The sequence below is a fragment of the Lactuca serriola genome, chromosome 3 (genome assembly GCF_051521515.1).
Source record: "Lactuca serriola cultivar US96UC23 chromosome 3, Lser_US96UC23_V15, whole genome shotgun sequence".
In the NCBI taxonomy this organism is placed as follows: Eukaryota; Viridiplantae; Streptophyta; class Magnoliopsida; order Asterales; family Asteraceae; genus Lactuca; species Lactuca serriola.
The window spans coordinates 48,699,742-48,714,748 of NC_136410.1; the positions used below are offsets into that span (position 1 = coordinate 48,699,742).

Genomic DNA, 15,007 nt, shown 5'->3' on the forward strand with positions numbered 1-15,007 from the left:
AACAAATCACAAATTGAAACATATTGGAAAAAAATCAGAAAAAAAAAATCGTCTTTCCCAAGAAACGAATTCTAAAGAAACTTATCAGAAAAAAAGAAGAACACGAACCTGGGTAGAGACGGAGGGGATCAACGACTTCTGGTCAGGGACGGAGGAGGAGGACGACGTCTTGGCCAGCGAAGGGACAAACCCATGAAGGTTGATGATACCTGATGGAGGCGCTGATGTAGACGAACGAGGGGCAACGATTTTTTTTCTTGTTAGGGCACAATTGTCCAACGAATGTTTCTTTTTCATCTGGACATGTGTTTGAGCTTTGTGGGAAAGACCTATCTTATCAGGGAAAACTGAACTTTTTTGTGCATATCAAACGGTCTTTCTGACCCATTCAGCCAAAAAGATCTTTATGGGTCTTTCCGGCCCATTCAACCAAAAAGATATTTATAGGTCTGGAAAGATGATTATCAAACAGGACCTTAGTCTTCTTGAAACGTATTGACATTGTAATATGTACATGTACTTTAAAAATTTCCATTAATGCAATTTTAAGTAATGGAAGATCTTAGGAATCTACGTAATGAAAGATGAAAGATCTAAGCATAATTGTCCATTTACTATGTTTTATGTTAGATTGGAATTTTTACATAAATGATCCCTTATGTTTTTGGTGTGAGGGCAAAGTTGTCTTTTCACGTGAATTTAACAGCATAAACCGATGGGAGTTAAGTCCCAGGGACTAAAGCTGGTACCAAATAGTGAAATAAGGACCATACATAATTAAATCCCAATATTAAGACCAAAACTGATGATTTATGCAAACCACAAGATTCAAGAACCAAAACTATATTTTACTCTAAGTATTATGCTTAATCTATCTGGTCCACTTTAATCATGTCCATCGACCAAACGTTATTTTAACGACATATTTAAACAATATGAAAGGAATAGAGAAACTAATGTTTGTGAAATTAGAAACTCATTGCAATTTTTCTTAAATATATATAAGTAAAGAGAAATTAAATATGAAATTATCATATCGTGAATCGAGTGTTCTGTTACTTCTGTTTTTCTGGTTAAACCCTAAAGGGGCGGGAATAGGCAGAAAGCAGTCCACACAGGAATCTCGTATTCGTATCTCCCTTTTGCCGTAGCACGAGTCAAAAGAGGACCAGTAAACCCTGCTGTTCATGGGAACTGGTGCAATGGCATCTTGGTTACAATGGATAATCAATCAAAATCAAAAGCAAAAAGCAAAACCCTCGCTGTTTCCCTTCCTTGGTCCCTTTTCAATTCCTTCCCTAGGGATGCAGTCATTCTATTCTCTTCATCCTCTTCCCCCATAAAGTTGAAAAATGCTCCCATTCTTTACTTGCTATCAGAGAAAGCCCTAAAAGCTAAGTAATTGCCCCGCATCAGCAAGCAAAGGATCTTTACACACTCTATCTATATCAAAATTCATAAATACAAATATGGTTTTCGTGTGCGCATTCTTCAGCAGCTTTCAGGGTGGAGGGAGAGAGAGTTCCAACAAGTTTCAGGTGGAAATCAGGGGTGCTGACGGAGTTGGACGGCAGGAATGGCGAGTACAAGTGGGACCAAAGATGAGGTGGGCCCACCGAGGTCGTTGTCAAGGAGGATGACGAGGACTTCCACTATGGTTGATCCTAATGCCGAAGGTGTTGATAGCGAGCTTGTTCCTTCTTCCCTTGCTTCTATTGCTCCCATCCTTCGGGTTGCCAATGAGATCGAGAAGGATAATGACAGAGTTGCTTACTTGTGTATGTTTCCCCTTACTATATTTGCCTCTTCCTTTCCTAAGATGCCAAATTGCTTATAATTTGTTGTGTTTGGAGGTGAGTTTTGAAATCGATTGATTAAAACTAGATAGGCGTGTAACTTTGCTTCTATAAATAGGATGAACCAGAATAATAATTAATTACTTTTAAATACAATAGCACATCACACAGATCCAAGTATTGCTCATAAAATCAGGGTGTCTGACTGGCACTATGTAGTCCTTCTGGTGATTGTGCATAGCTTATAAGAAGTTGATAGCTACCTAATAGGATTCAAACCATGCCGCATGAGACACCAAGTCATAGGATAGGTCCAACCTCTTGGGGTCTTGTGTGACTCTTGATATCATGAGATGAAAAAAGAGAAATTTTTTGGAGTTACTTAAGTTTGTTTCTGGTTGAAATATGTTTGATCAGTTTAGAAAATAAGTTTTGTTTCAGGTTTACAATGTATAAGATGATTTTAATTCGATTGCTCTATTCTTTTTGGCAAAAGGGACATGCATAAAGATTAATTTTGATTACCACATAAAGAATTTTGGACTTTTCTTTTGAGGTATTCAGAGCAAGTATTTTTTTTAAAAAGGTAAAAAAGCAGATAAGCTGGTATGAACAGAAATGCTGCAACTGTAAAAGTACAAGAAAAAGAAAGCGAAAATAGAGATAAAAAGTAGCACCATATATCATTTCCTCAAAAGTACATCAGCATATACAACCTTGAAACAACCAAGAAAATTAAGACAACATGGTGGTTGTGCTTGCTGGCTGCTGTAATAAATTTCTCATAACCTTTAATGCCTTTATTTTGTTGCATTAGGCCGGTTTCATGCATTTGAGAAGGCCCACAGGATGGATCCTATATCTAGTGGACGTGGTGTTCGCCAATTCAAGACCTACCTGCTACATAGACTTCAGAAGGTGCACATTACTATTTTCACCATTTTAAGTGTATTTTAGTCATATTAGATTTTCAGAAATTCTAATGAAAATTTCAAATGTTGTATTGGTGTAGGAAGAAGAAACGACAAAACCTCGGCTAGCAAAAAGTGATCCTAGGGAAATCCAGAAGTTCTACCAGAACTTCTATGAGAAAAACATCAGAGAAGGCCAATACACAAAGAAACCGTGAGGCTTGTTTTTTAATTAATGTCTAGAGATGTTACATCACATCACATCATCTGATTACTTATTCATTTTGTTATTTTTCTTCTATCATCTCTAAGTGAGGAGATGGCCAAGATTTATCAGATTGCAACGGTTTTATATGATGTACTAAGGACTGTGGTACCTGCTTCAAAAATCGAGCAAGAGGTATGATTGTTCTTTTCTATCATACTTTGGTTTCTAGTTGCCATGTAAGTTTAAATACCCCATTGCTCATGTATGCTTCAATTGCATTGTAGACTCAACAATACGCAAGAGATGTAGATGCAAACAGAGAACAACATGAACACTATAACATCCTTCCTTTGTATGCTGTTGGAAATAAACCAGCAATCACAAGGCTTCCCGAGGTTGTTTTCAGACAGACATAAATCTCATTTTCTATTTATATATATATACACACAGTCACATACACACAGAGATGTATACATCCTTCTTATTTATTTCACTCTTCACATGTCATTAGATCCAAGCAGCTCTTCGAGCAATTCGCACTGTGGATAACCTTCCATCTGTTAGAAGGATAGGAGACGCAGACAAACCTATTAATGATATTCTGGAGTGGTTATCATTAATTTTTGGTTTTCAGGTAACGTGTCTTCATATAAACCGCTTTATTTAACTATGCATAGATTGTTTACAAATCTGACTATGATTGAAATTTTTGTGATTCTGAAATGAAGAAAGGAAATGTTGCAAATCAACGGGAGCACTTGGTATTGTTACTTGCAAATATTGATAGAAGGTCGAAGGGTGTTGATGATTATGATCAGGTAAAGCTCCCACTTTTTTACTGTAATATTTGAAAACTGTGTGTGACTGCTTTAGAGATGAACTAAATACTGATGAGGAACTTTTTGCAGTTGGGTAGCCAAACGGTAAAGCATTTACTGGATAAAACTTTCAAGAACTATGTCTCATGGTGTCATTATTTGCACCGAACATCAATCATTGAGTAAGTTATTAGCAAGATGACATAACATGTTTCTTGTTCTTTAAAGTGAGGATTTAATCTTTTTGTTTGTTCAAGTTCAAATAAGGTTCCAAATAGTGCTGATAGGCAGCAGTTGCATCTTCTCTACATTGGACTCTATCTACTCATCTGGGGTGAAGCTTCAAACATACGGTTCATGCCTGAATGCCTTTGCTATATTTTTCATAATGTATGTTATTATTTTGTTTATCTTTACAAGAGTACAGTTATCATTTTGTTTATCTTTATGATGCGATCTTTTTTTTTGTTGAACAAAACAGATGGCAAATGAAATGCATGGAACTTTATTTGGTAATGTCCAACCTGTAAGTGGAGGGACATATCAAGCAGCAGCGGTTGATGAGGAAGCATTTCTGCGTGAGGTCATCTCACCTGTTTATGATGTTCTTCGTAAGGTAATAACATCATAAGTCGAGTTTCGGTTTGATAAAATCTACTCTTCTAATGGGACTTATTTTTTTAATGGTGGCAGGAAGCCAGGAGAAATCAAGGTGGCAAAGCAAGCCATGCTTCATGGAGAAATTATGATGATCTTAATGAATATTTTTGGTAAGTAGTCTCTTTATAAGTATTATAAAACTGGCATTCATGCTGTGAAACTGTTGACCAACCTTTAATTCTGTTTTCTTGCAGGTCTGACAAATGCCTTAAGTTAGGCTGGCCAATGGATCGCAAGTCTGACTTTTTTGTTCACTCTGATGAGTCATCGCGTCATCATGCAGTATGTGTGGATTTAATTATGCTAGTAAGTAGTTTTCACCAAATAAAAATATGCTCAAATTTAAGTAATCTGCAGGGGCGCAATCAAGTAGTATCTGGAAAGAAGAAGCCTAAAACAAATTTTGTTGAAGTGCGTACATTTTTGCACCTTTACAGGAGTTTTGATCGGATGTGGATATTCCTCATATTGGTCTTGCAGGTAGGCATATAACAGAATCATGCAGTTAGTATTAGTTGATGATTTCTTATTAGGGCTGGTAGCATTTGAATCATTTCTTTTTGATCTTGTAGGCTATGATCATTGTTGCATGGCATGGAGATGGATCAATCTTTGGAATTTTGGATGAAGGTGTCATCAAAAGTATCTTCAGCATATTCATTACTCATGCTATACTTAATTTTATCCAAGGTATGTACTTACTTCCTGCACATTCTTTCGTTACTTCTGGTACCCTTTTTGTAATTTATGGTTTCTTTTTGCAGCTAGTCTAGACATAATCCTTAGTTTCAATGCCTGGGGGAGCTTAAAACCTACACAGATTCTTCGCTATATACTCAAATTCATTGTAGCTGCATTTTGGGTAGTAATCTTGCCAGTTTGTTACTCAAGATCAGTTCCAAATCCAACAGGACTTGTGAAGTTTGTCAGTACTTTGGGGGGAAATTGGAGAGAGCAATCACTTTATAACTACCTTATAGCAATTTACTTGATACCCAACATACTGGCTGCCTTTCTATTTCTGCTTCCACCTATAAGAAGACACATGGAACGTTCCAATTGGCGCATAGTTACTCTTCTAATGTGGTGGGCACAGGCAAGTTCATTTACATGTTGGTTGGTAGTTTGTATTGATGTTACATGCTTCTTGTTTTATTTTGAATTTTGTGGATTTTTACAGCCAAAACTCTATGTTGGAAGAGGCATGCATGAAGACATCTTTTCTCTTTTCAAGTAAGGATATAAAGTTTATTTATGAATCATGATTTGATACGTGAGTTTTAAAATTTCTTTTTTTCTTACTTTGTTACTCTTGATCTTAGGTATACTCTATTTTGGATAGTGCTGCTAATAAGCAAGTTCGCTTTCAGCTACTATGTGGAGGTAATCATGAAAATGCTTGTTAGCATATGATTTGTATAGACAGTTTATGCTTAAATTTGCAATTTTCATTGTAGATACTGCCACTGGTCACACCCACAAAGTTAATCATGAAAATGCATGTTAGCAGCTATGAGTGGCATGAGTTCTTTCCCAACAGTAAAATCCTAAAATTTTCATACAAACTTTGTTTAATTGTGATTCCTATTAGACTAAGATCTGATTACTTACTTATTTGAGCATTTTGTAGTGACCCACAATATTGGCGTTGTTATTTCTATTTGGGCTCCAATTGTCATGGTGAGTGTTCTTGAAAATAATTACCTTTGTTTTGCATTTATGAGGCCGATTAAACATATGTAATGTAATTTTTTTCATTTTAGGTCTATTTCATGGACACACAAATTTGGTACGCGATATATGCTACTATTATTGGTGGAATCTATGGGGCCTTCAGCCACTTGGGTGAGGTTAGTACGCATATATATAAATCTTTAGTTTACTAAAATTTGAATTTGAAAATTGAAATAGAAAGATGACATCATCATTCTGTGGTGTTTGAACCTTAGATACGGACACTTGGCATGCTAAGGTCACGATTTGAATCGGTTCCTTTAGCTTTTGTTGAACGCCTTGTGCCTATGCAAAAAGATCCTAAAAGAGATCATGTGGAAGATGATCTATCTGTGAGAAAGAACATAGCAAAATTTTCACAGGTGTGGAATGAATTCATATTTTCAATGCGGATGGAAGACTTGATCAGCAACAGGTTTTAAACAGTTTGTTGTTATTAATCTAAGGAATCAAACTGAAGCAGAATATTCTGTTGACATTTGTTTTATTTTTCAAGTGAGACAGATCTGCTTCTTGTACCTTATACTACAAGTGATGTTCCAGTTGTCCAGTGGCCACCATTCTTGCTTGCTAGTAAGGTACATATCCTCCATGCCTTAGCTTGATGTCTTTTTGTTATTGTTTATCTGAAGTTAAAATGTAATCATGATTGACTTTTTGCCACTTAAGATCCCCATTGCATTAGACATGGCCAAAGATTTCAAAGGAAAGGAAGATGCAGACCTGTTCAGGAAGATCACTAATGATGATTATATGCGGTCAGCAGTGATGGAATGCTACCAAACACTTAAGGAAATATTATTTGAACTTATTGATGATGACCGAGATAATATGTAAGGCGTACATCTTGATCCTACTGCAAATTTATACTTACAAGCAGTTAGAAAATCTATTTCATTTTCATTTTCTTTTTCTTTTTTACAGGATCTTACAGCATATATGCCATGAAATAGAAACTAGCATTCAACAGCGAACGTTTTTGAGTAAATTTCGTATGAGCGAATTGCCTTCACTCAATGATAAGCTGGAGAAGTTCTTGGATCATCTGGTAAGAAGAGGCATTTCTTTATTATTGATTATCATTGGCAATCTATTCCTTAAATTGTTTTTTGTTATTTTTCTGATTTCTCCATTGGGTGTTTGCCAGCTAGCAGATAATGTTGATGATGAGAAATACACATCCCAAATCATCAATGTTTTTCAGGATATCATGGAGATTATCACACAAGATGTTATGAATAATGGACACGAGTAAGTCTTTTATTTTGGATTGACCATTAAACATTCTGTTGTAAAATTCATTTTGTGTCCTTTTGTAGGATACTTGAAAGAGCTCATGCTCATCATCATGATAATGACAAAAAGGAAAGATTTGAGCGAATCAATGTCCAATTAACTCAAATCAGATCATGGAAGGAAAAGGTATCATCTGTCATATTGCACTCATGATTTTGTTCTTATTATTCCTTTTGCTAATTTTACATTTGTGCCCCTAGGTGGTGAGGCTTCGTTTGCTTTTGACTGTCAAGGAATCGGCAATTAATGTGCCTACAAATTTGGAAGCTCGTAGGCGTATCACTTTCTTTGCAAACTCCTTATATATGAAAATGCCAAATGCTCCAATTGTCCGCAACATGCTCTCATTTAGGTCAGTAATTTTCCAACCATTCACTTATTTCACTCATGGATGCCCTACATCATTGTCCTTACTCCTTAATATTACATTTTGTTTCAGTGTTTTGACTCCATACTACAAAGAAGATGTTCTCTATTCAGATGATGAGCTTAAGAAGGAAAATGAAGATGGAATTACAATTTTATTTTATCTCCAGAAGATATATCCAGGTGACTCTTGATATCAGTTTCGACTGTTGTCCTCTTTATCTAGAATCAAACAACATTAATATATATATTTTTTTGTTTGTTGTATATGCAAAACCAGATGAATGGAAGAATTTTGAAGAGCGGATTGCAGGTAGTGAGGATAAAACAGAAGCCACACGTCAATGGGTTTCTTACAGGGGGCAGACTCTTTCCAGAACAGGTATTTATGTTTGCATGCTAGTTTAATTGAAACTTAAAAGTTATGTTTTATATATTTAGAAGCTCATTTACAAAAGTTTCTCAGTGAGAGGGATGATGTACTACAAGGAAGCTCTTCAGCTTCAATGCTTCCTAGACTATGCAAAAGACAATGGTTAGTGTGATTCGTTAAATGTTTTTCAGTGTCAGTATCTTTTTTTAAAATAATTTTTTTATATATATATTTTTTCCAAACAGAGATTTTTACTGGATTCCGGACAGCTAACGTGAACAAACATCACATGGATCTCAAAGAACGTGCAAGTGCAATGGCTGATTTGAAGTTCACCTATGTTGTCTCTTGCCAGATTTATGGTGCTCAAAAGAAATCCAGCGAGGAGAGAGATCAAAGTTGTTATACCAACATCTTGAATCTCATGCTGACGTAAGTGTTGTTATGATCATATATACATTAATAAAAAATTTAAAAGTATATATTTTATTAATTATATTTTGATCGGTTTCAGATATCCTTCTTTACGAGTTGCTTATATAGATGAGAGAGAGGCTACCATCAATGGTAGATCTCAGAAGGTTTACTACTCTGTTCTAGTCAAGGGTGGGGATTCTTTAGATGAGGTAACTATGACTTTTTGTATAAAATGATGATGGATTACATTTACAGTTTACCTTTGTGTATTTTTTTTGTTAACCATTATCATGGCATATTGCATCATAGGAAATATATCGTATCAAGCTTCCAGGCCCCCCTACAGAAATTGGTGAAGGAAAACCTGAAAACCAAAACCATGCCATCATTTTTACCCGTGGAGAAGCGCTACAGACAATCGACATGAATCAGGTAATTTACTATTTTTTTTTGTAATCTTTCAGAAGCATTGTCAAATATCTTAAATTATGTATACAGGACAATTACTTTGAGGAAGCATTCAAAATGAGAAATGTATTGGAGGAATTTCACAAGGATCATCATGGCCAACGTAGACCAACAATTTTGGGGTTGAGAGAAAATATCTTCACTGGAAGGTCAGTACAGTTTCATACTATTTACTTATTATAAAGCCTTTACAACTTGTGTTAGCCAAAACTTTTAACAGATGAAAGTTTACATTAAATAATTTCTCTGATTTCATTATTTTACAGTGTATCATCACTAGCTTGGTTCATGTCCAATCAGGAGACAAGTTTTGTGACAATTGGCCAAAGGGTTTTAGCAGACCCTCTGAGGTATGGATATATAAAATATCAATTATCCTCTATGAATTCATTAACATTTAAAATCTTTATGCTTCCACAGGGTGCGATTCCATTACGGTCACCCTGACATATTTGACAGACTCTTTCACATCACACGGGGTGGCGTAAGTAAAGCTTCTAGAACCATCAACCTGAGTGAGGATATATTTTCAGGTAAACTTTCTTCTCATCTACAAAACTGTATACCATGAAATATGAATTTAACCTTGTATCATCTTTCCAGGTTATAACTCCACTCTGCGTGGAGGTTATGTGACACATCATGAATATATCCAAGTAGGAAAAGGTCGTGATGTTGGTATGAATCAGATATCCCTTTTCGAAGCTAAAGTTGCAAATGGAAATGGCGAACAGACACTCAGCCGTGATGTTTACCGACTTGGTCGCCGTTTTGATTTTTACAGAATGTTCTCATTCTACTTCACCACAGTTGGTTTCTACTTTAGCAGCATGGTATAACAACAAACCATCATCTACTTGTATTTACTTACAACTTTTATATAATTACTTCCTTTACTTTCTATCCAGGTCACTGTGCTGATTGTTTATGCCTTTCTATACGGACGTATGTACATGGTTTTGAGTGGGTTGGAAGGGCGGATATTAGAAGATGCAAGTCTTAGTAGCAACAAAGCCCTGGAAGAAGCTTTAGCCACCCAATCCGTCTTTCAGCTCGGTTTACTTCTCGTGCTTCCTATGGTTATGGAAATCGGTCTAGAAAGAGGATTTCGCACTGCATTAGGCGACTTTATCATAATGCAACTCCAACTCGCCTCTGTGTTTTTCACTTTCCAGCTTGGAACAAAAGCACATTACTATGGAAGAACAATTCTACATGGAGGCTCAAAATATCGCGCCACTGGTCGTGGTTTTGTTGTCTTCCATGCAAAATTTGCTGAAAATTACAGGTTATATTCACGTAGTCACTTTGTGAAAGGGTTGGAATTGGGGATTCTGCTTGTTATCTATCAGGTGTATGGGAATTCGTACCGGAGTTCAAATCTATACCTGTTTATAACGTTCTCGATATGGTTCTTGGTGGCTTCGTGGTTGTTTGCTCCATTTGTGTTCAATCCTTCGGGATTTGATTGGCAGAAAACAGTGGAGGATTGGACTGATTGGAAAAGGTGGATGGGGAATCGTGGTGGGATTGGAATTGCACAGGATAAAAGTTGGGAATCATGGTGGGATGCAGAACAGCAGCATCTTAAGTACACAAACATAAGGGGAAGAATTCTTGAAATTATACTTGCGTGTCGCTTCTTCATCTATCAGTATGGACTTGTGTATCATCTTAATATTTCACGTGGAAGCACGAGTATACTGGTTTGTTCTTTTCTTCCTTCCCCTATTCATTTGTTTCATGTTAAAACAATCTGTTGTCATCAATTCATTTTTTTTTTCAGGTTTATGCGCTTTCGTGGTTGGTCATGATATCTGCTCTTCTAGCATTGAAGGTAAAAAAAAAACAAAAAACCAAATTGATCATCTCTATGATTGTGTGGTAGAGCTAGAAAGACGATGCAATTCTTGAAACCCTAATTGTATGGTATGGTATGTTGTCAGTTGGTGTCAATGGGGAGAAGAAGATTTGGCACAGACTTACAGCTGATGTTCAGGATCTTAAAGGCGCTTCTCTTCCTTGGCTTCCTTTCAATCATGACAGTCTTATTTGTTGTATGTGGCCTGACCATCAGTGACATATTTGCTGCCTTCCTTGCCTTTTTGCCAACAGGCTGGGCATTCATGTTGGTAAGTGCTGTTTCTTTTTTCCACTTACTCTTGACTTAATGTATTAAGATTTAAGACACCAACCTTTTTACCTTCTTAACTCCTCTCATGTTCATGTTACTTAAAATTGATGAATTTGTTTTTTGGGGAAAAGAAACATACCTTATTTTATTTGTCTCATTTGCTTACTGATGATGGTGGTTGTGGAACTGTGAATTCAGATTGGTCAGGCGTGCAGGCCTTGTGTAAAAGGCATAGGATTTTGGGACTCGATAATGGAGTTAGGGCGTGCATACGAATGCTTGATGGGATTGGTGATATTTATGCCAATTGTCATACTTTCATGGTTCCCTTTCGTATCAGAGTTCCAAACAAGGCTGCTTTTCAATCAAGCATTCAGCAGAGGTCTCCAGATTTCAATGATTCTTGCTGGGAAGAAGGACAAGGACAAGACCTAACCTACTTGTTAACACCCTTGTTCAAAGGAAGTTTTGAATTTACAACTCTACATATATATATTTTTATCTGTATATATTCTTCAGATTCATAATTCTTTTTAAACTTAATTGCTATTGTCAAATCAAATCTTCATTAACAACAGTCTGAAATTACAGTCATACTTGTTGAAATAAAAATATACCCATGACATTGAAGGTAACTTCAGTCGTTTATGCAGATTTGTTCTAAAGAATCTAGGGCTGTTTAAATGTTTTAAACCTAATTCTTGCCTAAAGTTGCAATAATCACTTCCGCAATGCTCTGCTTTTGAGTGTAATTATTTTAGGGATAATGACTTAAAAGGGTAATATATTTTTCGATTTGTACATATTTGGTCACTGAGTTTTTTTTTCGTCCACATTTACCCCTTCAACTTGTTAAACTGTACACATTCAGTCCTTATGACCGGCTATTCCAGGTTAACCGATAAAAATGACTTAATAGGGTAATATATTTCTCACTTTGTACACATTTAGTCCTTAATAATTTTGTACATATTTAATACTTAATATTTTTTTGTTGCAAAATAAGTCAATTTTGTTTTTGCACTCATTCAGTACTTATGAATGATTTCTTTAGGTTTTTCTTACGACTACGTGAGACATTCATTAATGAGTGTTCGAGGCTTTTGATGTTTATGTCCATCGCGATCTCGACTACTTGGTTGTTTATGTCATGTGTTCTGAACGTCATAAGTTCTTTATACGATCTTTATATCCATGCGTTCGTTTTCAGTCTTCTACTGCTTTCATTTACATTGCTTTCGTTAAAAAGTAATATATTGTTAGTTACGATCTTTATATCCATACATTTTTTTGAATGCATGTATGGACTTTATTTATTTATTTATTTATTTTATTAATAAAATTATAAGTAAAAATATATTACATTTTAACGGGAGTAATCTTAACAAAAGTTGTAGTAGACTCAAAAAACGAATTTGTGGATGAATATAAAGATCGTTAAAATCTGATATCGTATGAATAAGTTACGACATTCACATTACAAGACCTAAGTCAAACCACAATACCTACGCAACCAAACAGTCGAGATCGCGATAGACATAAGCATAACAACCCCAAACACCTCATCAATGATTGCTACACATAAGATGTCGTGAGAAAAACCTATAGTAATCATTCATAAGTACTGAATGAGTACAAAAACAAAAATGACTTATTTTGAAACAAAAAAATATTAAGGACTAAATATGTACAAAATGAGAAATATATTACCCTATTAGGTCATTTTTCTCGGCTAACCTGGAGTAACCAGTCATAAGGACTGAATGTATACATTTTAACAAGTTGAAGGGGGTAAATGTGGACAGACAAAAAACTCAGTGAACAAATGTGTACAAATCGAAAAATATATTACTCTTTTAAGTCATTATATCCAATTATTTTATGTATTAATAGAAACGTTCTTATCGTTCACCTAGGTACCCAAGGGCGGAGCTACCTATGGGCCAGGGTAGGCCTAGGCCCACCCTCAAAAATCTTTTTTTTTTTTTTTTTTTTTTGCTTATATATATATATATATATATATATATATATATATATATATATATATATATATATATATATATATATATATATAAGGACCTCCCTGAAAAAAAATTCTGGTTTCACCCCTATAGGTACCTCAATTTTCTTTTCGAAAAAGTTTTGCTATTCAAGTTTTATCTTTCTTTCATTTACATAAAAGTAAGTAAAATATAACTTGTTTGACATGATTGACAATTGACATAACAATGATGTGATATTGATATCAGACTACACGAAAATAAAATGATTGACATGCTTAATCACTAATAATTTTAACTTTAATAAACTTAATATAGATTTTGTATAAAATTCATTTTTACTTTTTGTAAAGCAATTATCTTAAATGACATGAAAGGGTAACGAACTTTCGACTTTTGTCACATTTAGTCACTAAATTTTTTTTCGTTATCTATTTGCCATTGAACTATTGAAACTGTTCACATTTTACCCTTATGACCGGCTGTTGCCGGTCATAAGGGTAAAATGTGAACAGTTTCAATAGTTCAATGACAAATAGATAACGAAAAAAAGTTTAGCGACTAAATATGAACAAAATTGAAAGTTCGTTTCCCACTAAAAAGTTCAATGACTAAATGTGAACAAACTTTCTCTTGTATTATGTTTTAGCAAATTATTTATTTTTGTTAAATTGTAGCAACATTTGTTGATGAAGAAATCTATGAAATAAAAAAAACAGAACCCTGAAAATATATTTAAAAAAAACAAAAAACCAAAACCGAAATAAAAAACCAATAGTTTGACATTTTCCAAAATAAAAAATCAAAATTTCCAATCTGATTTTGGTTTTACAAAAAAATGAACCATTCTCAATGATGTGAATTATGACCATTAGTTTGGCATGCGGAATTTGTGACATCCCATGAATATGTAGTTACAACATCGTCTGAACTCGTAATTCATAGTAAGGGGTTAGAGTATCATCGCATGAATACGTAGTTACAACATCACTTGAACTCGTATTTCATCACCTACAGGTTATAGGTCTGCTGGTGTTTCCACCGAGTTGTCTAGAATAGTCCGTGGTCGCCATCTATACTCTGATAGATGACTACATCGCCACATTGTCGGTTAAGGTTATGGTATCTCCTTTCATCCTACATCACATATTCATCATCATCGATTTACCTAATTATCATCACCTTTCTATCATCTCCTATCTCTCATCATTTTATTTCATCACACACCAACTATTTCATCTACCCATGTTTCATCCACAACATATTTGTAGATATAAAATAAATATACCGTTTAAATCTTTTAAAACATGTATAAAATCGTTCATCCAACATAGACAACAAGTATTCAAATAATATGCACACATAACACGTAATTTATATAAAATACTTCATATCTATGTGTAAGATGAAAATAACTATATATACCATAAAAATACCATAAATGCTTCCTAACTTCGAACCCCAAGGTTTACTCTACTAAAGCTTCATATTCTCGACTCTCTAGACCTAGAAGGGTCCAGATCTATCACACCAAAAAGCTCAAGATAGCTCTTCCTTTCACTCTACACACTCAAGCTCGCTAGGGTTCTCACTTATGGGAAAGGTAGTCGCAATTGAAGGTCATAAGTGCCTTTAAATATGGCTCGGGCCCAAAGATTTAGGGTTTCTGCCAACAACACGGACTCGTCGAGTCGCCTCACCGACTCGTCGAGTCCATTCATTAATCCGAGTCATCAGTCGCGACCTTACTCAACGAGTTGAGGCGTCAACTCGTCGAGTCTCTCTTCTTAACTCAAAAGAAAAATACTTAAATTATGATACCTGGA

General features: G+C 35.1%; 1 protein-coding gene across 2 annotated transcripts; it reads left to right on the forward strand.

The window, feature by feature from the left end:
• The first annotated feature begins 1,052 nt into the window (after nt 1-1,052).
• On the forward strand, nt 1,053-11,833 carry LOC145092206 (callose synthase 7-like). Of its 2 annotated transcripts, XM_079030129.1 has the most exons (41): nt 1,054-1,778; nt 2,614-2,714; nt 2,809-2,921; nt 3,020-3,107; nt 3,200-3,310; nt 3,427-3,549; nt 3,644-3,733; nt 3,824-3,915; nt 3,991-4,123; nt 4,215-4,349; nt 4,427-4,503; nt 4,588-4,675; nt 4,751-4,873; nt 4,966-5,083; nt 5,158-5,489; nt 5,574-5,626; nt 5,716-5,776; nt 5,851-5,932; nt 6,024-6,073; nt 6,157-6,243; nt 6,343-6,542; nt 6,624-6,705; nt 6,797-6,960; nt 7,052-7,175; nt 7,275-7,378; nt 7,447-7,549; nt 7,624-7,775; nt 7,863-7,972; nt 8,070-8,171; nt 8,256-8,324; nt 8,408-8,594; nt 8,677-8,788; nt 8,889-9,011; nt 9,078-9,196; nt 9,314-9,397; nt 9,468-9,580; nt 9,651-9,880; nt 9,956-10,753; nt 10,834-10,884; nt 10,994-11,179; nt 11,380-11,833. In XM_079030129.1, exons 1-41 carry the CDS (start codon nt 1,577-1,579, stop codon nt 11,614-11,616), a joined length of 5,709 nt encoding a protein of 1,902 aa, XP_078886255.1. In that variant the 5' UTR covers nt 1,054-1,576; the 3' UTR covers nt 11,617-11,833. The 2 variants fall into 2 exon arrangements, with proteins under 2 accessions (XP_078886254.1, XP_078886255.1); XM_079030128.1 differs by having other exon boundaries at nt 1,053-1,778; nt 4,588-4,873.
• Nucleotides 11,834-15,007: the final 3,174 nt, after the last annotated feature.